Source organism: Macaca thibetana, chromosome 11, assembly GCF_024542745.1.
Source record: "Macaca thibetana thibetana isolate TM-01 chromosome 11, ASM2454274v1, whole genome shotgun sequence".
In the NCBI taxonomy this organism is placed as follows: domain Eukaryota; kingdom Metazoa; phylum Chordata; class Mammalia; order Primates; family Cercopithecidae; genus Macaca; species Macaca thibetana.
The window spans coordinates 21,201,308-21,227,947 of record NC_065588.1 but is presented as its reverse complement, the minus strand read 5'-3'; the positions used below and the strand labels follow the sequence as shown (position 1 = coordinate 21,227,947).

The 26,640-nt window shown below is 34.2% G+C and overlaps 1 protein-coding gene across 2 annotated transcripts in view; it reads right to left on the bottom strand.

The window, feature by feature from the left end:
• Window positions 1-26,640, bottom strand: part of LOC126930507 (solute carrier organic anion transporter family member 1B3) — a 409,969-nt gene that overhangs the window by 204,294 nt on the left and 179,035 nt on the right. The window contains exons 6-7 of one of the 2 annotated variants that reach the window (XM_050747602.1): window positions 16,143-16,289; window positions 15,853-15,951 (exon numbers count right to left, since the gene is read on the bottom strand). The exons of the other annotated variant lie outside the window; for it this stretch is intronic. Coding sequence (XP_050603559.1) covers window positions 15,853-15,951; window positions 16,143-16,289 — 246 coding nt within the window. The remainder of the gene's footprint in view (window positions 1-15,852; window positions 15,952-16,142; window positions 16,290-26,640) is intronic. 2 annotated transcript variants of the gene reach the window in all.

Below are 26,640 nucleotides of genomic sequence, written 5' to 3'. Positions count from 1 at the left end.
TCAAGTACAAGAATGTTAATGAAAACCAAACAAATATAACCTGAAGAAGAGTACCTCAAGGCACTTAGCAACCCAACTCTCAAATGTGAAGGATAAAGAAAGAAAAACACTTTTACCCTAGAATATTATGTCCAGCAAAAATATAATTCAAACACAAGAAATAAAGACCTTCCCAGATTAATAAAAAGAAGACTGGGGGATTTTATGCACTCCAGGATTGTCCTATAAGAAATGCTAAGGGGAGTTCTAAAATCTAAAAGAAAATAATGTTAATGAGCTAGAAGAAATCATCCAAAGTTAAAAAACTGAGTGTCAAAAGTAGGCACACAGAAAAATACTGAATATTATACTGCTGTAATTATGGTGTGCAAACTACTCAAGTAGAAAGACTAAGTGATGAAACAATAAAAAATAGTAACTACAAATCTTTTTGAGATATACACAGTAAATAAGATCCAAAGAGAAACAAAAAAAAATGCTTAAACATAAGAGGATGATGTTGTAGTATAGAGGTTTTATCAGTTTTCTTTTTTTTTTTTTTTTTTTGAGACAGAGTCTTGCTCTTGTCACCCAGGCTAGAGTGCAGTGGTGCGATCTCAGCTCACTGCAACCTCCACCTTCATGAGATTCTCCTGACTCAGCCTCCTGAGTAGCTGAGACTACAGGCGCCTGCCACCACACTTGGCTAATTTTTGTATTTTTAGTAGAGATGAGATTTCACCATGTTGGCAAGGCTGGTCTTGAACTTTTGACCTCTGGTGACACCTGCCTCTGCCTCCCAAAGTGCTGGGATTACAGGCATGAGCCACTGTGCCCAGCCTATTAGTTTTTCTTTTTTTTTTTTTTTTTTTTTTTTTTGCATTTTTTCTTTATGCATTCATCTTAAGCTATTACCAGTTTAAAATAATGGGTTATAAATAAGTATGTGCATGCCTCATGGTAATCTCAAATCAAAATACTTATGACAGACCAAAAACTAAAAAATAAAAGGAAGAAATTAAATTATTCCATTAGAGAAAATGACCTTCACTAAAAGAAAGACAAGAAGGGAGAAGAGAAGACCCCAAAACCATAAGAAAACAAATAACAAGATAGCAGGAGTAAGTCCCCACCTATTAATAAAATTGAATGTAAATTAACTACAGTCTCCAATCAAAAGAAATAGAGTGTCTGAATGGGTGATATAACAAGACCTAATGATCTGTTGCCTACAAGAAACATAATTCACCATAAACACAGGCTGAAAATGAAGGGATGGCAAAAGATGTTATTACATGCCAATGTTGCTATACTTACATCAGACAAAACAGATTTCAAGACAAAACTGAAAGAAGAGACAAATAATGTCATTATGTAATAACAAGTGGTTCAATTAGGCAAGGGAATAAACGGATTGTAAATATATATGCACCCAACACTGAAACACCAAGAAATATAAAGCAAATATTATTAGGGTGAAAGAGAGAGACAGACTTCAATATAATAATAGCCAGAAATATCAACAACTCACTTTCAGCATTGAAAAAATCTATTAGACAGAAAATCAAGAAAGAAACAGGCTTAACCTGAGCTATGGAACAAGTGGACCTAGTACATATTTACAGAATATTTTATTCAAAGGCTCCAAAATAAACATTTTCTCTCATCAGCAAATGAATCATTCTTAAAGAGAGATGATATATTAGGTCACAAAAGAAGTCTTAAAACATTAAGGAAAAAAAAGCAATCACATAAAGCATCTTCTCTGGCCACAGCAGAATAAAACTAGAAATCAATAACAAGAGGAATTTTGGAAACTATTCAAACACATGGAAATTAAACAATATGCCCCTGAATGACCAGGGGGTCAATGAACAAATTACAAAGGAAATTGAAAAATTTCTTGAAATGAATGATAATGGAAGCACATACCAAAACCTAGGAGATACAGTAAAAGTAGTACCAAGAGAGAAATTCATACCTTTAAGTGCTCACATCAAAAAGAAGAAAAACTTCAAATAATTAATCTAATGATACATTTTGAAGAACTAGAAAAACAAGAGCAAACTAAACCCAAAATTAATGGAAGAAAATAAATAATAAAGATGAAAGAAGAAATAAATAAATGTGAGATAAAGAAAACAGTGCAAAAGATGAATAATACAAAAAATCTGTTTTTTGAAAACATAAATACAATTGACAGAAATTTATCCAGACTGATGTGAAAAGACCCAGATATGTAAAATCAGAGATGAAAAAGAATACATTACAAATGATATTGCAGAAATTTAAAGGTCCACTAGAGGCTACCATGAGCAAACATATGTCAATAAATTGAAAAATCAAGAGGAAATGAATAAATTCCTAAATATATGAAACCTATCAAGACTGAACTGAGATCCAAGACCTGAACAGACCGATAACAAGTAATGAAATTAAAGCTGTAATTAAAAGTCTCCTAGTAAAGAAAAGTTAAGGACCTGCTGGGTTCACTGCTGAATTCTACCAAACATTTAAAGAAGAATTAATATCAATTCTGCTCAAACTATTATAAAATATAGATAAGGAGACAATATTTCTAAACTCATTCTATTAGGTTGGTGCAAAAGTAACTGCAGTATTTGCCATTCATTTTAGTGGCAAAACCAACCTAAGACAAGGTCGGAATTACCCTGCTACGAAAACCAGACAAACACATATCAAAGAAAGAAAAATACAAGCCAGTATCTCTCATGAATATTGATTCAGAAGTCCTCAACATACTGCTAGCAAACCAAATTAAATAATACATTAAAAAGATCACTCATCATGACCAAGTTGGATTTATCCCAGGGATATAAGAATGGTTTAACACATGCAAATCAATCATGACACAGATATCAATAGAGTGAAGGATAAAATCCATATAATCATTTCAATGAAAGCTAAAAAATCATTTGATAAAATTAAACAATGCTTCATGGTAAAAACCATCAAAAAGCTGGATATACAAGGAATATACCCAAATGTAATAAAAGTCACAGATAACAGGCCCACAGAGCTAGTAGCATACTGAGTGGGCAAAAACTGAAATCTTTTTTCTAATATCTGGAATATGACCAGTCCAACCAGTTTCACCACTGTTATTCAACATCATACTGGAAGACCTAGCTAGAGCAATTAGACAAGAGAAAGATATACAGGGCATCCAAAAGGAAAAGAAGTCAAATTATCCTTGTTTACAGGTGATATAATCATATATTTGGAAAAATCTAAGACCCCACCAAAGAAAAAGAAAACTATTAGAACTGTTAAACAAATTTAGTCAAATTGCAGGATACAAAATCAACATATAAAAATTAGTACCATTTCTATATGTCAATAGTGAACAATCTGAATACAATAATTAAATCCCATTTACAATGGTCACAAAAAAATTAAATGTGTGGAGGTCTACTTAACTAAAGGGAAATATCTCAACAATGAAAACTTTAAAACACTGAGGATAGAAATTGAAATCAAGACAGAAAAATGGAATTACATTCCATGTTCACGCATTGGAAGAATCAATGTGGTTAAAATGTCCATACTACCCAAAACAATCTACAGATTCAATGCAGTCTCTATTATAATGTTGATGACATTCTTCACAGAAACAGAAAAAAAAATCTTAAAATTTACATAGAATCACAAAAGACACAGAATAGGCAAAGATATCCTGTGCAGAAAAGAACAAAACTGAAGGAATCACATTATCACACTTCAAATTATTCTACAGAGCTACACTAACCAAAACAGCATGGTACTGGCATAAAAACAGATACATAGACCAATGGAAAAGAATAGATAACCCAGAAACAAATCCACACACCTAGAGAAAACTGATTTTTAACAAAGGTGCCAAAGAACACATACTGGGGAAAGATTGTCTCTTCAATAATGGTGCTAGGAAAACTGCATAACTATATGCAGAAGAATGAAACTCAACCCTTATCTCTTGCCATATAAAAAAATAAAATCAAAATGCATTGAAGACGTAAATCTAAGACCTCAAACTATGAAACTATTATAAGAAAATCTTAAGGAAAATCTTCAGAACATTAGGATGGGCAAAAAATTTTTGAGTAATACTTCACAAGCACAGGAAATACAAGCAAAAATGGCCAAATGGGATTCCATTTAGTTAAAAGCTTCTGTAAAGCAAAGGAAACTACCAATAAAGTAAAGAGACAACCCACAGAATAAGCAAAAATATTTGCACACTACTCATCTGGCAAGAGGTTAATCACCAGAATATATAAGAAGGTCAAACAACGCTATAGGAAAAAATCTAATAATCCATTAAAAAAATGGGCCAATGGTTTGAATGGACATTTCTCGAAAGAAGGCATACAAATGATAAACAAACATATGAAAAGATACTCAACATCATTGATCATCAGATAACTACAATAAGATATCTCACTGAAGTTAAAATGGTTTATATCCAAAAGAAAGGCAATAACAAATGCTGATGAACACGTGGAAAAAAGGTAACCCTGGCACACTGTTGGTGGGAATGTAAATTAGTACAACCATGCTGGAGAACAGTTTGGAGGTTCCTCAAAAAACTAAAAATAAATCTACCATACAATCTAGCAATTCCACTACTTAGTATATATCCCAAAGAAAATAAATCAATATATTGTAGAGATAACCGCACTCCTACTTTTGATTTAGCACTATTTACAATAGCCAAGATTTGGAAGCAACCTGCAACTAACACCAGATAAAGTGAAAATACTATACATATACACAATGGAGTACTATTCAGCCATAAACATGAATGAGATCCAGTCATTTGCAACACAATGGATGGAACTAGAGGTCATTACATTAAGTAAAATAGGCCAGGGACAGAAAGTCAAATATCACATTTTCTCACTTATTTATGGAATCTAAACATCAAAACAATTCAATTCATGGAGATAGAGAGTAGAAGAATGGTTACCAGAGGGTGGTAAGTGCAGTAGGGGTTTGGGGGGAAAGTGGAGATGGTTAATGGGTACAAAAATAGTAGTTAGGATGGATGAATAAGATTTATTGATGGCACACCTGGGTGACTATAGTTAAGAATAATTTAATTGTACATATTAAAATAACTAAAAGAGTATAACTGAATTGTTTATAACATAAAGATTAAATGTTTGAGGGGATGGATACCCCATTTTGCATGATGTGATTATTACACATTACATGTATTTATCAAAATAGCTCATGTGCCCATAAATATATACAACTATTATGTACCCATGAAAATTAAGAATTTAAAATTTAAAAAATAAACAAAAACAATATGTACCTGTGTAGTTAAAAAAAAAAAGAGACATAAAACCCCCTGACAAACAAAAGTTGAGGGAATACTAAACCCATAAACCTGTGTAAAAAAAAATAAAATAAATAAAGGGAAATTTTCTACTTAATACAAAATGACGCCAAATAGCAATATAAGGCATTCAAAGGACAAAAGTCATTGGAAATGCAAATACATAGACAATTACAGATTAATATATTAGTATATCAATTGTGGGCAAATTATTTTAATTCTATTATAAAAATTTAAGTGACAAAAGCGTTCAAATAAGTATATCTAAAATATATTTATGGATACACAATATAGACCGATGTAAACTATGACTTCCTTAAGATAAAGTATGAGCAGGCTAATAAGTGTAGAATTTTTCTATGCAATGAAAGTTGATTTATTATCAGCTTAAAAGAGACTGTTATATTTTATGTAAGTCCCATGATACCCAGAAAATGTTTATAGAAGTAGCAAAAAAGGAAAAACAAATAAATGTATGATTACAAAAATCAACAAACCAGAAAGAAAAACAGCACAACAGGAAAAGAGGGGAAAATCACTGCAAGACACAGGAAAACAGTTTAAAAATAGAAAAGTTAATCCTTCTTTATCAATAATTACTCTAAATATAAATGGATTAAATTCTCCAAGCAAAAGATAGAGAGTGGATAAAACAAGATACAACTACCTGCTGTCTCTAAGAGAGTCACTTTAGATATAATAACACACATAGGCTGAAAATGAAGGGCTGGAAAAAGGCATTCAATACAAATGGTAACCAAAATAAGACAGGGGTAGATATACATATATTAGACAAAATAAATTTTACATCAAAACTGTCTCAAGAAACAAAAATTGACATTATAAAATGATTTTAAAAAGTTAATTCACCAGGAAGATACAATTATAGATATATTATAGACTCAACCTCAGAGAATATAAATATATGAAGCTAACATGGACAGAACTGAAGGAAGAAATATAAAGGAATAAAATACAGTCATCTCTTGGTACCCGCGGGGAATTGGTTCCAGTACCCTCCATGGATACTAAAATACAAAGACACTCAAGTCCCTTATATAAAATGGTGACATGCAGTGGCCCTCCATAATAGGCTGACTGTAATAGTAGGGGACCTTAATATCTCCACTTTTAGTTACAATAGAACAACCAGGGAGAATATCAATGAGGAAACAGAGAACAACATTATAGATCAATTGGACCCAACTGACAGTGAGCACTTTATTCATTAACAGTAGAATACACATTCTTCTCAAGCAGAAATGGAAGAATTTTTAGTTAGATCACATGTAACACCACACAAGTCTTAACAAATTTAAGAATAAAATCCTACTAATTATCTTTTGCAATCACAATGGAATAAAACTGGAAATCAATAGCAGAAGCAAAACTGGAAATTTCACATAAATGTGCATATTAAACAGCACATCTTTGAAAAATTGATTGTTCAAATCAACCAAAAGGGTATTTAGAAAATATTTTGAGACAAATGAGACTGAAAACATAATATTAGAAAACATGAGATGCAACAAGAGCAGCAGTAAGAGGGAAGTTTATAATGATAAATCCTACGTTAGCAGAGTGAGTTTTATTCCTGTAGACTATATTCAGAGGTTAACTTCTCTAATTTCTGGTCACTAGAAGCATCTGGGAAATTGTTTATTGTCAATAAATACCAATACATTTTACGTAATTACAGCAGTAAAAAAAAAGAATGATGTCAAATAAACATAACTGTAAACTTCAAGAAACCATAAAAAGCAAACCAAATTGAGCCCAAAGTTAGCAGAAAGAAAAGGTTAGAAAATGAGCAAATAAAATAAAGAATAGAAAAAAATCAACACAACTAAGAGTTGAAATGTTTTTCAAAAAGTGAACAAAATCGATGAACTTTAGACTAAGAAAAAGAGAGAAGGTTCAACTAAAATAAGAAAAGAATGCAGAGAAATTATAACTAATATCACAGAAATAAAATAATAAGAGATTACTATGCACAATTATATATAAAAAATTAAATAACTAAGAAGGAATGAATAAATCCTAGATACAAAAAAAAAAACCCACCATGACTACATCATGAAGAAAGTCTGAATAGACCTACAAATAGTAAAAAGCTGAAATCACTAATCAACAACCTCTAAACAACAAAAAGCTGAGGACCAGATGGCTTTACTAGTGAGTGTTAGAAACATTTAAAGAAAAAATTAATGACAATCCTTCTCAACTTCTTGCCAAAAATTGAAAGGAAGGAACACCTTCAAACTCATTTCATGAGGCCAGCATTGCCCTGATATCAAAGCGAGACAAAAATCATCAAAAGAAACCTACAAGCCAGTATCTCTGATGAATACAGATGCAAAGAATCCTCAAGAAAATACTACCAAACCCAATTTGAGATCACATTAAAAGGATATTATGCCATAACCAAGTTGGATTTATACCTGAAATGCCAAGTTCAACACACAAAAATCAATCAATGTAATAAACTGTATTAACATAATAAAAGACAAAATCACACAATCATATCAGTAAATTTCAAAAAAGCATTTGATAAAATTCAACACTCTCATTATAAAAACTTCCTACAAGCTAGTAATGGAGGGAAATTTGCTCAACATAATCATGGCCATACATGAGAAACCCATAGCGGACATCAAATTCAAGAGTGAAAAACTGAAAGCTTTTAGGAAAAAGGAAAGGATGACTATTCTCACCAATTACATTCAACATAGCCCTGGAATTGTATGCCAGAGCTAATAGTCAAGAAAAAATAATAATAAAAGGCATCAAACTAGAAAGGAAGAAGTAAAATTGTCCCTATTTGCAGATGATGACTTTATACATAGGAAATCCTAGACTTCATACACACACACACACACACACACACACACACACACAGTTAAAATTAAATAGACAAGTTGTGTAAAGTTGCAAGATAAAAAAGTCATAAGAAATGCATTGCCTTTCTATTCACTAACAAATAACTATCTGAAAAGGAAATTGGGAAAACAATCCCATTCATAATTAAATAAAAAGAAATAAAACACGATAAATGTAACTAAGCAGGCGAAAGACTTGTACACTGAATACTTCAAAACATTGATGAAACAGATCGAAGAAGCCACAAACAGAAAGATATATCCTGTGTCCATGGACTAATGAATCTAATAATGTTAAATGTCCATACTACCTAAATATATCTACAGATTCAATGCAATACCTATCAAAATCCCAAGGACACTTTTACAAAAATATAAAAAATAACCCTAAAGTTCATATGAAACCAAAAAATGACATCAAATAGCCAAGCAACCTTGAGAAGAAACAAAGCTGATAGCTCACACTTCCTGATTATAAATTCTTTCCAAAGCTAAAGTATTAATACAGTATGGTACTGGCACAAAGGTGGATATAGAAACCAGTAGAATAGAAGAGAGAGCTCAGATAAATATATACAGTCATCTGATCTTTGACAAGGGGCCACAATGCTGAAATGTTTGTTTCTCCGACAATGGTGTTGAGAAAATTGGATATTTACATGAAGTTATACTCTTTATCTTACATATAACAAAAAAAATCAACTCGAACTGCTTTGAAGACTAAAATTCAAAACCAGAAACTAAACCTCCTAGAATAAAACCGAGGGAAATAGTTTCATTAAATTGGTCATGTCAACAATTTCATGGACATAACACCAAAAGCACAGGCAACAGAGGCAAAATTAAACTAATGGAAATCCATCAAACTAAAAAGCTTCTGCCCTGCAAAATAAACAATCAGTAGAGTAAAAAGGCATATAGAATATATGAAAATTTATTTGCAAAGTGTATATGTGATAAGCGGTTAATTTCTCAAAGATATAAGACATGCTTATAACTCCATAGCAAAAAAATAAAAATAATCTGATTTAAGAATAGGCTAAAGACCTGAATAGAAATTTCTCCCAAGAAGGCACAGAAATAACAACAGGGATATGAAAAGATGTTCAACATCGCTTATTATCAGGGTAATGAAAATCAAAAGCACAATTAGATGTCACCATATACCCATTAGGATGGCTATTATCAAAAAAATAAAAGAATAAGAAAAAATGTTGACAAGGATATGGAAATATTTGAACACTTACAAACTGTTGGTAGAATGCAAAATGGTGCAGCCAGGATAAAAAACAGTATGAAGATTCCTGAAAAAATTAAATATAGAACTACTACATGATGCAGCAACCTCACTTCTGGGTGTATATTCAAAAGAATTGAAATCAGGATCTCAGAGATATTTGCACTTGCATGTTCACTTCAACCCTCTTCACAACAGCTTTGATATGAAAACAACCCAATGACTACTGAAAGATGAATAAATTAAGAAAATATGATAAATACATACAATGGAATACTCTTCAGTCTTGAAAATAAATCCTGCAATATGTGATAACATGTGTGAACTTTGCTGACATTATGCTAAGTGAAATAAGCCTATCACAGAAGAATAAATACCGAGTGATTACATTAATGTGAGGCATATAAAAGAGTCAAACTCATGAAAGCAGAAAGTAGAACGGTGATTTCCAGTGGTTGAGTGAAAGTGGAAATAGGGAGTTGCTAGTCAACGGGTGTAAAGTTTCAGTTATACAAAATGAGTAAGTTCTAGAGATCCGCCGTACAACATTGCGCCTATAGTTAATAATACTGTATTGTACAGTTGGCCTTTGGATAACATGGGATTTATGGTGGCTGACCCCGCACACAGTTGGCAATCTGTCTATAACTGTTGGTTCCCCCAAAACATAGCTACTGATAGCCTACTGTTGACCAGAAATCTTACCAATAGCATAAACAGTCAACATATATTTTGCATGTTATATGTATTATAGACTGTATTCTTACTATAAAGTAAGCTAGAGAAAATGATGTTTAGAAAATCACAAGGAAATATATTTACTATTCACTAAATAAAAGTGGGTCTCATAAAGCTTTTCATCCTCATCTCTTCACATTGAGTAAGTGGAGGAGGGAGGGAAGGCATTGTTCTTGCTTTCTGTAGGGTGGTAGAGGTGGAGGCAGCGGACGGGGTAAAAAGCAAGACAGGAAAGGCAGATACACACCGTGTACCTTTACAGAAATACATCGAAATTGCTATTTGACTTTGTTGTTTAATCATTTCTCTAAAAACATTTATATATGATACCAATACTTCTTCCACTGTTTGCTTTTGTTTCAGTGCCCACATTGCAGAAGCTTTCATGTTGTAAAAGATGTCAAAACAGTCTTGAATAATCAGAACACTTCTGCTGGACTGTCTAATGTCAACTTGTTTCTGACACTGATTCTTCTAGGTTTTTTCCTCATCATCTGAGACCAGTTTAGAAGGACTTCTCTTCATCAAGTAGTCTTCTGCTAATTCCTCTGGTGTGGTGCCAATTAGCTCTTGAATGTCTCCAAGATCCATCTTTTGAAATTATTCACGTCTTTATTTGCCATATCCACAATCTCTTCGTAATTTCCTTGAATGACCATGTTGTGAATCCTATGAAGTTATGCACTACATCAGGATACAGTTTTCTCCAGTAGAATTTTGTTTCCTGCTTGACGGCTTTTTGTGGCTTTTTCTATAAAGATGATGGCAACTTCAATGGTGTAATCCTTTCAGATTTTTATAACGTTCTCTCTATAGGAGTTCTCTTCTACAGTATCAACAATACTTTCTATAGTGTAACGTGTAATGAGCCTTAAATGTCCTTACAACCTCAGATCTATAGGCTGAATTAGAGAATTGTGTTTGGGGTAAAGCAGACCACTTCAGTACCTTCAGTATTCAATTAATGGAGTTCTGGATGACCAAGAGCATTGTCTATTACCAAAAGAACTTTAAAAAGCAAACCCTTTCTGCCAACATACTCCTTGTCTTGAGGAACAAAGTATCAATGGAAACTGTCAGAACTTTTCAGTAAAAAAAAAATGTTCTTACTGTTCAGGGCTTCTTGGAGTACCACCCAAAGACTAACAATTATTTTTCATCTTTCCTTTTCAAGGCTTAGGGATTAGCAGTTGCATAGGTAAGAACAGTTCTGATCATAAACCTCACTGCATTTGCACAGAACATCAGTTAGCCTATCCCTTCCTTCTTAAATCCTGGTGCTCACGTATCTTCCTTATTAATAAGTGTACATTGTGGCATTTTTTTTTCCAGAATAGGGAACTTTCATCTAATTAAAAACCTGTTCCGGTAGATGTCCTTTCTTGTCAGTGATTTTCTTAATGCTATCTAGAACATTTCTGTTGCCTCCTGATTCGCAGAAGCTGCTTCTCCAGTTATCTTGATGCTTTTCTGAGACAAATCTCTTTCTAAAATTTTCACATTATCCTTTAGTGACATTAAATTCTCCAGCTTTAAATCCTTCACTTTCCTTTTGCTTTAAGTCGTGATATAATGACTTCACTTTTTCTCAAATAGTGTTTAAGTCTAACAGGTATGCTTTTAGAAATTTTTTAATTTAATTTAAGTTCCAGGATACATGTGCAGGATGTGCAGATTTGTTACATAGGTAAACATGTGCCAGGGTAGTCTGCTGCACCTATCAACCATTCTCCAAGGTATTAATCCCAGCATGCATTAGTTATTTTTTCTGATGCTCTCCCTCCTGCTGTGCCCACTCCTTGACAGGCCTCGGTATGTGTTGTTCCCCTCCCTGTGTCCACATATTCTCATTTTTCAGTACCCGTTTATGAGTGAAAACATGTAGTGTTTGGTTTTCTGTTCCTGTTAGTTTGCTGAGGATAAAGGCTTCCAGCTTCATCCATGTCCCTGCAAAGGACATGATCTCATTCCTTTTTATGGCTGCATAGTATTCTGTGGTGTATATGTAGCACATTTTCTTTATCCAGTCTATCCTTGATCTGCATTTGGGATGATTCCATGTCTAATTTAATAGCAATGTTGCACCTACATAAAAGCTGCATTTTCAATATGAGATAAAAACTATTTCACTAAAAGCACAGGTTTTTTTGCCCCCTGGTGTAGCTGCAGTGAGACTTCATGTTGCTCCATTTCTCTCTCTCTGTGTGTGTGTGTGTGTGTGTGTGTGTGTGTGTGTGTGTGTGTGTACAATGGTCCTTCTACTGGTACATTTATATTGAAACAGTGGCCAGCTGCAGATCTCAAACTACAGTACATATTAAACAATTTGGCTTTTTCTTGTAATATCATGACGTTTCTGTGCTTCTTGGAGCACTTCCAGCATCACTAGTGGCACTTCACGTGGCTCATACAGTGTTATTTAAGGTTTATGGCATTGCACTAAATAAAATGAAAACTACACAGGAACCCTAGGAGTTCACTTTTTAAAGTGATTCATCACTTACTGGAGAGTGATGAAAACCACTCACATGGAGATGATGAATGACACGTGGCATTTTAAGTAAATACTCTCAACACTTGAGCTTACTGCAATAACAACAGGAGATGGTTACAGAATTTTTACAGCAGTAAAATATGCACTACAGTTAATTTTATTCAGTTATGACTTAATACTGTATCCTTACATTTGGTTGCATTTCTCTTGACTGCAAATGGCATCATGGAAAATCTATAAGAGTTTTTCTGTGTAAAGTTTGACAAATTTTAACTTTTAATAATAGATTTGTGCATATTTTGTTGTAGCAAATTATAAAATAGTTTAGCATCTATATATATTTTATTTATTCATGATATATCTGTATCTTAACATTTTCTAATTTCTAAGCTGTGTTGTTTATCTGCAGGTTTCTTCATATTGTCGCAAATCTCAAAAAATGTTTCCAATACATTTATTGAAAGGTCTATGTATAAGTGGTCTGCACAGTTCAAACCTATGCTGTTCAAAGGTCGACTGTACTTTTAAAAATCTGTTAAGAAGGTAAATTTTATTTCAGTTGTTCTTACCACAATAAAACAATAAGAATTGAGAAAACACACACATGGAAAAACACACACCATAGAACTTTGAAGCACAATTAAATGATGCCATTACTCCGATCTATAAGGAAACTCATTGACATAAGAAAATATTGACTTGATTTAAAACTATTTAGAAATAAATTATTTTCCAGTATAGATGAATCTGTCTTTAAAACTGATTTATGTGATCATATTGTTTTATAATCAACGACACAGACTGAAGTCAGGAAATGATTTGTTAAATCAGTAACTCCATATACATGCTAAGTATTTATTTATTACCTATCAGAAATGTAATTTTGAGGACTTTTTTTGGTTCTTTCACTGGTCTTTATATAGGAACTAAAGAACATAACCTAGCTAGATATTGTCTGACGGTGTTTCCCTTGGTAACATACCATCTTAAAAGTCGGAAAATTCTACAAAAATGAAAAAAATCTTAGTTTCTGGATATTCTAGAAAACCAACCAGAAGGTCTTTTCAATGTTGGGTTCAAAATTTCACATAAAAAGGACAGGCCAGAGCTGGGCAGCACCCGAGCTTTTGGGTGTGTGGCGAGAACAGTTTACCAACAAAACCCTTCCCATTCTAACCATCAAACCCTATTTTCCGATCTTTGACCCTCTTTACTTGTTGTGTTATCTCTTTGGCTTGTGTAGCAATTGAAGTTTGCCAAAGTATACTTTACAATAAGTTCACTTCATGCTTCTCAACTGAGTAGAGAAGATGTGATAATATTTGAACAGTTAGGAGTAGAAATTGAATAACCATGAATTGTAAAATGCTGTAATTATTTCTGAATACAGTAGAGAGACTGCAAAACTACTATCCTAAAGACCTAAAGCCCTTCACCACTTATTTTGTACTCAGTGATAAAAGCGATTATGAAACTGGAATCAAATGACTAAATATAGTATACATAATGTGTAGCTACATTAAATCACATTTCTAAAATGGAAGACATAAATCATCATCAAGTAATTGCTTTTATTTTATATTAGAAAGCACTTTCAAATTGGTTGGCCTACTGTGATGTCTATTCCTCTCAGAATGAATCCTTTGGTCTCACTGGAGTGATTTATTTAAGTCCTGGTGAGATAGAAAATCATATTCGTTTATTCACAAACACTAATCAGTTACTATTTGTTAAGACAGACACCATTCTGTCATGTCATTCTCAAAGAGATGGTGGGTAAGTACACACATATTTACAGATTGTTGTGAGAAGGGCTACAATAAAGACATGCTCTTGCTCATTAATAGGGGCACCGAATTTGAGACCAATGGAAAATGATTAAGTAAGAGTTATGGGAGAAAAGCCACATGTTGAAAGAGACTTTAAGAACTATGAAAATAAAAGAGAGAAAAGTTTTTCCAATTTTAAATAAAGGAGAGTGTGGGATTACAGGGCACAGAAATTCAGTCAGTCATTGAATTAAGGTACAGATACTCAGCAAGAGAGGGCATATAGGGAACAAAGTGGGTTTGGAAATAAGATGATGAGACCAGCATTTGACAGGGTTTTAGGTAGCTATTTTTCAAAAAAATCTAAGAAAAAAATGAATAAATAGTAGAAATATATATTTTAACAAATTACAGAAAGATATCCATTATAATTAGTAAATTACATAGAACTTTTTTGTGTTTCATTAGTGGTAGAGCCAGATTATATTAGATGAGAAGTACATGGGAGATGAGATGATGAGGCACTTAGATGATGTTTTTCTAGGTACTTGGCTTTGAAGATGAATTGAGAAACAGTTAATCAACTGGAAAGTCATTTGGGGATATAAAAAAATGTATATATGTAAATAGATGGGAGAGACTTGAGAGGGTTTGCTGAGGAAAAGAGAGGGTGCAGATGAAGAAGAGGCAGAAAGATGAAATCTAAACCCCAGTTGGATCGATTAATATTAGCTAAAGAGAAATACTTTTTCATAAGTATGGGTAAAACAAGATAAATGTTGATATAGTACAGGTACATCTGTAGGAAGGAGGGCATGAAGTTGAGGCAGATGTTATAACATGGCCTGTCATTCTTCTATGAGAGGAGAAAGAGAGTGAAGGGAGTGAAGAGAAAAGTCATAAATTTTATTTACATGTCCTATCCTTCATTCATTTGTTCTACAAGCACTCATTAAATGTTGCCATGTGCCAAGTCCTCAGCAAACACCAGGAAAAATGACCATAACCAAAATGCACTGTAGTGTCTCTTAAACCAACCCCGCCATAAGCCAATGAAGCAGCCACAAGGAGATGTTAGCAAAGCAAACTCGGAGTCCTACACATCAACCAAGTCACCATCAACTGAAAAATAAAATGTACTGGACTTGGTAGTCCCTTTTCAGAGAGGGACATTTTAAGTAACCTAAAATAAGTTTGTTAAAAATCTCTTTTTACATGTAGTTTTATAAGCAAAGTATAAAAAGGAGCTGAATTTCATTTCTATTCTGATTATGAATGCATTTATTTCCTACTTGTAACTTTTGAGAAATAGCAAGCAAAGCATTACTGAAAAAGTAAATTTAATTATTTGGAAGAATGGTGTCCTGCACTTAAAAGGCACTATCATGGTACCTTGTTCCGATTGTACTTACTCAGATCCACATATCCGATATCCACATACATTTTAGCAAACAGAGATCCCAGCATAAAGCCAAAAACTAGACCAATCATTCCCATTGCATTCACAGTACCTGCAGGTATTACAAAACAATTTAATCAGATACCACAAACACTTGGTCTTTATTCAACATGTTTTAAAAAGTAATATTACACAATACATTTCTCCAAATATTTTTCTAATAAAGAATAAAATTAATGACACTATTATTTCAAAGGTAGACCTAGGGATTAACCATGCAATTTAATATTTTCTGTTTATTACCTATGTACAAGGAAGAATGTCCTTCTTTTGCAAAATCATCAATGTAAGAAATCCCCAATGGTACTATGGGGGATTCTCCTATGCCACGAAGCACATTACCCAGGAAGACATAGATCCACATGTGTGACCCAGATTCCTTCACACAACCTATCGAGACAAGAGAGTGTTTTATTTTAAACATTATTTTTAACATTCCTATTAGAAATTTAACTACTTTAAACCCTTTGCTATTCTATTTTTTTCCCTAATTACAAGTGATTCATATTCACTTTGCAAAGTTTGAAAATAAGGAAGGGCACAAAGAAAACATGCAAAAAATATTTATAATCACACTAAACACAGAAGATCATTTCAAATGTTATTCTAGCTCTTCTACATTTCTCGTGCACAAAATATGTGTAATATTCATTGTGTACAATATATAATTAAATATCTAGGTTTTTTTCAAGCTGCATACATAATTATCACTATATTATCACAATTTCCCCATGTTGTTAAGATTTCTTCCATGTGAAAATGTTAATAACTGTATAGCAGTGTGTTGAATAACAGTTTCCTAATTTGTTTAAACAATCTCTTCTTTTTTAGTTTCAAAATATTTCCATTTTTTTATTCTGTTAAACACAGATGTCATGGCTATAATTATAAATAAGTCCTTGTGCACATTCCTGATTATTTTCTTAAGATTTATCAAGAAAGTAGGTAAGTATATTTTTGTTCTTTAATATATATTGAAAATTAATCTCCCAAAAAAGTTACAAATTTACACACTTCCAGAAGTATATAAAATGTGAAATTTTATATTTCCTCCTTTCCATTTTTCCATTTCTTTTCATTAAACTTTTGGGTTATAATTGTAATTTATTATTTGTGTTATAACAGGCACAAAATCTTCAAATGCTATAATATTTTGCATTTTTTATGAAGAGCAAAGTTACATTACTCACATATTTCTTCCACTTCCTGCTTTTTAAATTGTAAATGTGCATGTTTGTTGCCAGTTACCTACTAAATTTGTTCTCTTTTCTCATCTACTTATAAATATCCTTCATATATATTACAGTCATCCCTTGACATATATAGTAGGATGTTTGTTCCAGGACAACTCATGTGTACCCAAATTCATGCATACTTAATTTCTCTGGTTGGCCCTGTGGAAACTACCTATAGAAGTAAGATCTCCATATGGGCGAGTTTCTCCTTCTTTTTGGTTGGACGAAAGCCACATATAAGTGAACAGATGCAGCTACAATCTGCGTGGTTCATGGGTCAACTGTGTATATTAACAGTATGATTTTGTCTGTATGTAAGGGTTAAATATTTTTCCTATTTGTTCTTAAATCAATTTTGCTAAAAAATCACATTTTTAGACGTAATTAATTATATAAATTTTATACTTTTTAACTGTCAGTATTAATTCTTACCTCTTCCTAGTATCTCAGGTGGTGTTCTATTGAGTGATAGCATTTGATTACTTAAACAGTTTGGTAAGTTTGATGTTGAATTTTCTGATGGATCAATATTGGTTTCTTTAGAATACCTGTAACTATAAGAGTAACACTGGATTGAACATTTTGCTTATCTGCAGAATATAATATTTTCACCTTTCCCAAAAATGCAGAAAAAATTTCCCCTTTAATGACACTGTCTTCGAATTACCATACTTCTCTTTGTCAATTTCCCAGCATGTAAGTCAGAAGATGTGATGGGGGTGGGGGAATGGGAGCATTCACCAAGAAAGATAATTCAACACACCATGGATAAAGTGGGTTATCACTTTTCTATAATCCTAGGAGTGCTTATACTCTGGTCAAGATGTAAAATATCCTGTTTCACCTGTTTTTTCAAATCTGTTAACTATATCTACATATCCCTTTGAGTTATCGTCAAACAGTAAGTCCGTCTGATTTTCTTTCATGGACACACACACACACTAATGCTTGACTCTTCAAAAGTCAATTAAAACTTTCTAACCTACTTTAACTTTATGAGGAAGAAGTTAATAACAACAAAAGAGATGGTGCTGAATTAGGGACAGATGCTGATATCCAAAAGCACTAAGGAGCCCTGTGAGCTCTGAGGGCAGCATATAGTGTGCCAGGTATTATGTTCAGCTTCAGTGAACTAAAGCTCAGTTTTCGTACTTTAGAGATTTCACACTCTCTGAGATAAAAGCATATGATCAAAGACACAGTAAGTTTAATGTGCAAGGTCCCTAGTTGTCACATATACACACACAAAAGAGATGATCAGCTTTGCTTGGAGGTGGTGGGTAGATCAAAGAAGATTTCGCAATGTGAGTGACAGATAAAATGAATACTGAAGATGGATAGAAGTTTAACTGGTAGACGAAGGAAGAAAAGTATTCAAGGCTGTAGAAACAACAGGTGCAAAGAGATGACGTACTATGGCACATTTAGAAAACTGTAAGCCTAGAATGTGGTACTCAAATGTGGGGAGAAGTGGACGATGAAGCTGTGGTGGTTACATCTGAGGCATGTTCTCCATAAAAATCACGAAGAATAAGATAGTAAGAAGATTAGAGGGAATTATGGGACACTGAAATTATGGCATCAGAAGTAGAGGAAAAGGACGGACATGATGAAGAGGCCACAAAGGTAGAAAAATGAATCAAGATTATGGAATATGATGAGTACTAGAGTAGTACCATTAAGAAGAAAGTTCTTATAAGGGTCAAACGTAGCAAAAGAACAGAATTAATATGATGACCAAAAGGCATGATTGCTGGATATGGCAATGAGTAAGTAAATGGCGTCTCTCACAGGGACTGCTCATTGTCTCTTGGTATCCTTTTCTCTCTCCTTCCATAGTAACACAAGTTGGGATTTTTAGCTGGAAACATTGCGTCCTGGAATAAAGTCTTTTTTCCCCCCAACATCTATATATCTATGTGTAAAATGTAACTAATTTCTGGTAAATGTGAAGCCAATGGAAACGTTTTGCTTCTGAAAATGCTCCTTAAGCCTCAGTCTGTGTGCATTCTTTATTATCCTTGTTTTTCTTCCCTTCTTCTATCCTGCTGCCAGAAAATACATTGCCACAATTTGTACCATGAGGCCAAGGCCACGCAACGCATAGCACTATGATGAAAAGATATCATCCTTCGACTAGCTACATTAACTTTTATGTAAAAAATAAGCTTCTGTCTTATTTTTTTGCTATTTCCAATTTTCTCTTATGAACACCTTACTCTAATCATAGCTACGCAGTTACCTTAGAAAGAACAACTTCGGTGAAATGCTGTTGGGAAAATCTATATGCACAGGGTGAAGCTGTGAAGTCTTACCGAGTATTATTAAAATCTTACAGGCAAAGACATGAAGTACACGTGTTATACTAAAAAGTAATAAATAGCTTATTTGTTTCATTTGAAACTGTACACCTTATGTAATATTATTCTTATTTCAAAGTCTATGAAAGCCATGATGAATAAAGCAATACATTAAGCATCATACAAAGGAAATATTCTCCATTTCTAGACATATTTAGTGAATACTCTCAAAAGATAACTGACTAAAGGATAAAAATAAAATTCTACTGCTAATTTATAAGTTGCTGATAATAAATGGCTCAGTGCTGTTTAACACTTACTATCCCATGAAGAAATGTGGTAAAGCCATCAAAATACTTCCAGTTCCCATAAGGAAACAACCAATTCCAATTAACTTCGGTCTGTGTAGTTTAGATCCAAAGTAACTTACAAATACAATCACAAGCAAATTTCCTAGAAAGAGAACAAAATTATGTTGACATGACTTAGTTCAATTTTGTATCTGGTAGAACTGAATGCCCCAGAATGAGTGCAAATAAAGCCCAAGACATCATATCTTCCCTCAAAGACCATGAAATTTGTGAAGATGAACTCTCTCGCATTAAGACACGAATTGAAATTTGTATAGTACTAATGATAAGCAGAATACGTTTTATATGCAAACAAAACACTTAGGTAATTTGGCAATATGAGAGAAGCAAACTGTTATTGAAAGTTTGGAGTTTACTGCATTGCATTGGGATGGAAAAAATATCTTCCTAATCTGAGAAATCTTTTGATCATCGTTCATGCATTATTAAAATTTATTTCCAGCATTCTTTAAATTCATACTATATACCTACCACGGTGCTCAGAGACAGAAATATAAAAAAAGGATAAACCATAGTACCTGTTCTCTAGAAACACATAAGTAATAAAATAAAACAGACGAATAGAAGTGCTATTAGGTTACGGAAATAGCTTAAATTAGGGGCTTTGTGAAAATTTCCTGGAGGAGACGTCATTTGAGATTTAATCTTAAGTATAAATTATTTAGATTAAAAATTGGAAGAAGAGAAATCAGAGCAGATCAATTCAGATTTATCTGTAGTCTGATACATAACAATTAACAGACAACAATGATTGTTGAACATTGATGGAAAATAATAGTATGAAAGAAGAGCATCAAAACAGACCAGCAGATAAGGCAACGTAAGAATAAGTACTTAAACAAGATTAAACTAAAAACAGTAAAAACTTTTTTAAAAAATCCTGTTAGCATATTTAGAGGTGCAAAGTAGTGTTGCATCCATAAAATCAGAATGGCAGACTAAAAGTAATAAAAGAATGATAAAGTATTGTTATAAATTTAAAATACTATTAAAAATTTACATATTAGAACTTGATATGAGATGGCATCAGAGAAGATCGATGAAACATAAGGAAAATAGATAGAAATTTAGAAGAAAAAAAATTACAAGCAAAAATAGCCAGGAAAGATATTATTTATATCATATATGTTACAGAATAAAATAGAAAAAAAAATAGAAAACAAAAAATAAACTGGCTGACCGGGTGAGATGACTAATGCCTGGAATCCCACTTTTGGAGGCCAAGGTGGGTGGATAACCTGAGGTCAGGAGTTCGAAACCACCCTGGACAACATGGTGAAACCCTGTCTCTACTAAAAATACAAAAGTAGCCACGCTAATCCCAGCTACTTGGGATGTTTGGGTGAGGGAGAAGGGACAAGATGGAGGAAGGTGAACAAGAAGGCACAGTCCCTGTTGCTTCCGGGTTCTTCATCACCAACTTACCCGCGCCCAGGAAAATGTAGCGGGCGCCCGGGAAAATGCAGATCAACTGACCATGCGCAAGGTGACGTCAATCCGGGGAAATCGAAACTTACCCGGTCACGCCTACGGAGACGCCCCTGTCACGCCCCTATCCCGCCCACTGCCCTCCACCTTCCAGTGCCAAAACATGAAAGTCTGCTGCTGGCAGAGGCGGGCCAACTTCTCTGGCCCCTTTCCCGCGGACCAGCGAGAGTGCGTGCATATTTGCAAATAAAAAGGCTGCCGCTTTCTTCGCTCGTTTTGGCCTTTATTGATATTTAGTCTTTGCGTTATTAATAATAGTAGTAAAGAAACAAAACAGGGAGACTGAAGCAGGAGAATGTCTTGAACCCCGGAGGCCGAGGTTACAGTGAGCCGAGATCATGCCATTTCACTGCAGCCTGGGTAGCAAGAGCGAAAAACTGTTTTTCCCCCTCTCCCCACAAAAAAAAGAAAGGAAAGAAAATATTGGGACACCGAGGCGGGTGGATCACGAGGTCAGGAGGTCGAGACCACGGTGAAACCACGTCACTACTAAAAATACAAAAACAAAACAAAACAAAAAAAATTAGCCGGGTGTGGCGGCGGGCGCCTGTAGACCCAGCTACTCAGGAAGCTGAGGCAGGAGAATGGCTGCATCCAGGAGGCCGAGCTTGCAGTGAGCCGAGATTGCACCACTGCACTCCAGCCTGGGAGACAGAGCGAGATTTCGTCTAAAAAAAAAAAAAAAAAATTCCCTGTGTTAGAGGAAGACTTAAGTTTTCAGATGAAAGTTTTTGAGAAAAAGGAATTTTGAATGCTTAATTCCATATCCAGACAAATTATCACTTAAATATGATAGTCAAATACACACATTTTCCAAAAGGCAATGGCTTGGAAAATATGCTATATTTTAAATTCTTCCTAAAAACATAATTACAGTCATCCCTTAATGTCCATGGGTTATTGCTTCTAGGATGCTCTGTAGATACCAAGATTTGCGGATGTTCAAGTCCCTTAAGTAAAAAGGTGTAATATTGCATATAACCTATCCATACCCTCTTGTGTACTTTATATCATATCTAGATAATGTCTAATACTTAATACAACGTAAATACTATGTAAACAGTTGTTATTCTGTGTTGCTTTTATTTGTATTATTTTTACAATTGTATTGCTACTTTTTCATTTTTATATTTTTTGAATATATCTTGCATCCACAGTTGGTTGAATCCATGGATGTGGTACACATCCTTCTGTGCATACAGAAGGTCATCTATACATGAAGATATATTCCAGAAAGACTAAAGATGAGATTTGAAGTCACAAGATTCAAGAAACAGAGGTAAGCAAAGAAACCAAACTGATAATGATGTTCAAATAACTGCTGTTAAACAGCTGTAAAGTTTAATAAAATATGAAAGATCAATTTCTTAACAAAAGGAGACATTCAGTGAATTAAACTTTAAAACTAACAACATTCTAATTCTAAAATCCTTGATGATTTCATTGAGCCTGAGAGGTGAAAGAGTGAAGGACGTGTAGAGTGTAATATCTTGGGATCACAAATATTTTGAATTGATTTAAAGAGATGTCTTCCTTTGACAATTACTTTTTAAGTATTATTTAATTAAGCATATTGCAAATACAGTTAAGTTGGAAACAAAAATTGTATAAAATATTTGCAGTTTATATAATAGACGATTTGGAGGTCCTTCTAAATAATTAGAAAGTAAAAAGAAGAGGGAAAAGTAACAGAGACTATGAGCTAGCAATACATTAAAAAATTTCAATTGTTGCAGAAATACAAATTAAAGTGAAAGCAACAAAGCAGTATCTTCAATGTTCCCCCAAAAAAGACTTTAACCCCTCGATTGTGTACCCCATTAAACAGTAGAATCTAGTGTAGGTTGCTCCTTTACAGTCCCTCCCTCCTAAAACCATAAGAATTATAATTCTCCCTCAGCCTTTCTTCACACTGGGACACCTTGAGACAAGAGAGGTAAAGCTTCACAAGGCATTAATTTGCAAACAATGAGTTTGTGTAGGATTACAGTTTTTCAACATCATCACTATAGACATTTTGGGAAGGATTGTTCTTTGTTGGTAAGTCTGTCCTGTGTGTTACACAATGTTTAGCAGCATCCCTGGCCTCTACCCCTAGGTACCAGTAGCATCCTCCCTTCCTCAGCTTATTTATGGCAACTAAAAATGTCTTCAGATATTGCCAAATTGCTCATGAGGGACAAATTTACACTTGGCTGAGAGCCAAGTGTTAAAAACAGTTTTTTTTTTTTTTTTTAGCATATGCAGACATGGTTATTAAAATAGAAAAATAAAAAAGCTACCTATTTCGAAGCTTCCATCAATTAAACCAGCAAGAGAAGAGGATATTTCAAATCTCCTTTCTATTTGAGTGGTGGATATTTTCATAAAAATTCCACTTAGTGCTTTAGCAACATAGCTGAATGACAGGACTGTCAAGAAGAACTAAAAAACAGCAGAAAGAAAAAGAGAAAATTGATTAATCAAAGAACTATATAATGTTTATAAGTACATGGAATTAAAATAGCTTTTTTCTTTACTTAAAAACATTTTTATCATAAAAAGCATACTCATCCTTTTTCCTATACAAATTGGAACTTGTCAGCCCTATAACTTTTTTTTAGTGATTTTTTTTTTCAAGAGTTTCTGGGGGTATAGGTGGTTTGGGTTACATGGAGAGGTTCTTTAGTGGTGATTTATGAGATTTTAGTGCACCTGTCACCCAAGCAATGTACACTGTACCACACATGTAGTCTCACCCTCACTCCCCTTCCAACAGTTCCCCCGAGGCCCCAGAGTCCATTATACCGCTGTTGTGCCATTGCATCCTCATAGTTTAGCTCTTTCTTATAAGTGAGAATGTACAATATTTAGTTTCCCTTTCCTGAGTTACTTCTCTTAGAATAATGATCTCCAGTTCCGTCCAAGTTGCTGCCAAAGACGTTATTTCATTCCTTTTGATGACTGAGTAGTATTCCAAGGTGTATATAAGCCACATTTTCTTTACTTGTTTTTATTATTTATTTATTTTTTTATTTTACTTTAAGTTCCAGGATACATGTGCAGAAAATGCAGGTTTGTTACATAGGTATATGTGTTCCATGGTGGTTTGCTGCAACTATTGACTCATCCTCTCAGTTCTCTCCCCTCGCCCCCCAACTCCCAACAGGCCCTGGTATGTGTTGCTCCCCTCACTGTGTCCATGTGTTCTCACTGGCAGCTCCCACTTACAAGTGAGAACATTTCGGTGTTTGGTTTTCTGTTCCTGTGTTAGTTTGCTGAGGATGATGGCCTCCTGCTTCATCCATGTCCCTGCAAAGGACATGATCTCATTCCTTTTTATGGCTGTGTGGTATTCCATGGTGTATAAGTACCACATTTTCTTTATCCAGTCTGACATTGATGGGCATTTGGTTCGGTTCCATGACTTTGCTATTGTAAATAGTGTTGTAATAAACATACCTATGCATGTGTCTTTACAGTAGAATGATTTATATTCCTTTGGGTATATACTCAGTAATGGGATTGCTGGGTCAAATGGTATTTCTGGTTCTAGATCCTTGAGGAATTGTCATACTGTCTCCCACAATGATTGAAATAATTTACTTTTCCATCAACAGTGTAAAAGCGTTCCTATTTCTCCACAGTCTCACAAGCATCTCTTGTTTCTTGACTTTTTAATAATCACCATTCTGACTGGTGTGAGATGGTACCTCATTGTGGTTTTGATGTGCATTTCTCTAATGATCAGTGATGTTGAGCTTGTTTGTTTGTTTGTTGGCCACATAAATGTTTTCTTTTGAGAAGTGTCTATTCATATTCTTTGCTCACATTTTGATGGGTTTTTAATTTTTTTTCTTGTGCATTTTTGCAATCTACCCATCTGACAAAGGTCTAATATCCTGTAACAGTATTATCACTACACTAGTAAAGCATGATTTTCTAACTTGGTTAAAACATTCGATTGTTAGAGGAGTATAATCAGGGTTGTTATTTCTAAATTAATATCATTAACTGATTTATAGGAAGCCAGACACTGTTCTCAGATGGCCACGATGGTGAGCTATTCTTTATTTCCATGTGAATAGCATAGGCTCACTGGGAGGGTGCGCGGTAGTACATTTGCAAAGGTAGCATTTCCAGGAGCCAGCTAAAATATTGAACTTTGTGGAGGCAAAGAGGAATTTTATGACCAACAGAAGTGACTGTATCAATGTGAGATGTAGTAGTTGTAGATGTTTTAATTTCCAATTTTCTTTTAACAAAATTTATTGATTCATCCTTTCTCTTAAAGCTCACATCTACATCCTTAAGCTATTCCTTTAGCCCTACTTTAAAATATTACCCGCTTCTGAATGGCAGGTTTGTGTTCCCCACCCCCCCCCAAATTTTTATGTTGAAACATAAATCTCCAGTGTGATGATAATTGGAGATGGGGCCTTTTAGGGTACTTGGTCACAAGACTAGAGCACCCTAATAATAAGAGAAATGAGAGATTCTCGCCCTCTCTCTATGCCATATGAGGACACAGTGAGAAGATAGCCATCTCCAAAGCAGAAAGAGGCGCTCATCAGAACTCAGTTATGCCGGCACCCTGATCTCAGACTTCCCAGCCTTCAGAAATGTGAGAAATAAAGTTCTGTTCTTCAGTTACCAATCTTTGTTATTCTGCCATTCTAAACTGACTAAGAGACCCCTTCTTATCACCTTCTGTATTCCCAGTGGTTTGCGCCACCACGTCTTGCTTCAATAACTGCAGTAGCCTCTTGATACATCTTTCTAGTTCTGTACAAGTCTGCCTAATGGAATCTTCTCAAAACAGTAGCTAGAGAAATCCTTTCAAAATAATTTAAAAAGAAATAGATCATGCTGCCACTCAGTGTCTTTCCATGTGCCTTATAGCAATATCAAGTCTTTCCAATGGCCTACAAGACCATGAATAATCTATTTCCTCATCTGAGAGGAGTCACCTCTGACAGCTTGCACAGACAGAAGTACATACAGTCTTTGTGTCAGGGAATAGTAATGAAAATTGTTCAGTCGTAATCATTTCAGAGACTATTATGGGCACCTCTTTTCACACAAACTAGAAAACCAAAACAAACAAACAAACAAACAAAAAAACCAGATGGATTCCTGGAAATATACAACCTCCCAACATTAAACCAGAAATAAATTGAAATCCTTTTTTCTTTTTTTTTGAGACGGAGTTTTGCTCTGTTACCCAGGCTGGAGTGCAGTGGCGTGATCTCGGCTCACCGTAAGCTCCGCCTCCTGGGTTCAAGCAATTCTCCTGCCTCAGCCTCCTGAGTAGCTGGGAGTATAGACGTGTGCCACCACGCCCATCTAGTTTTTGTATTTTTAGTAG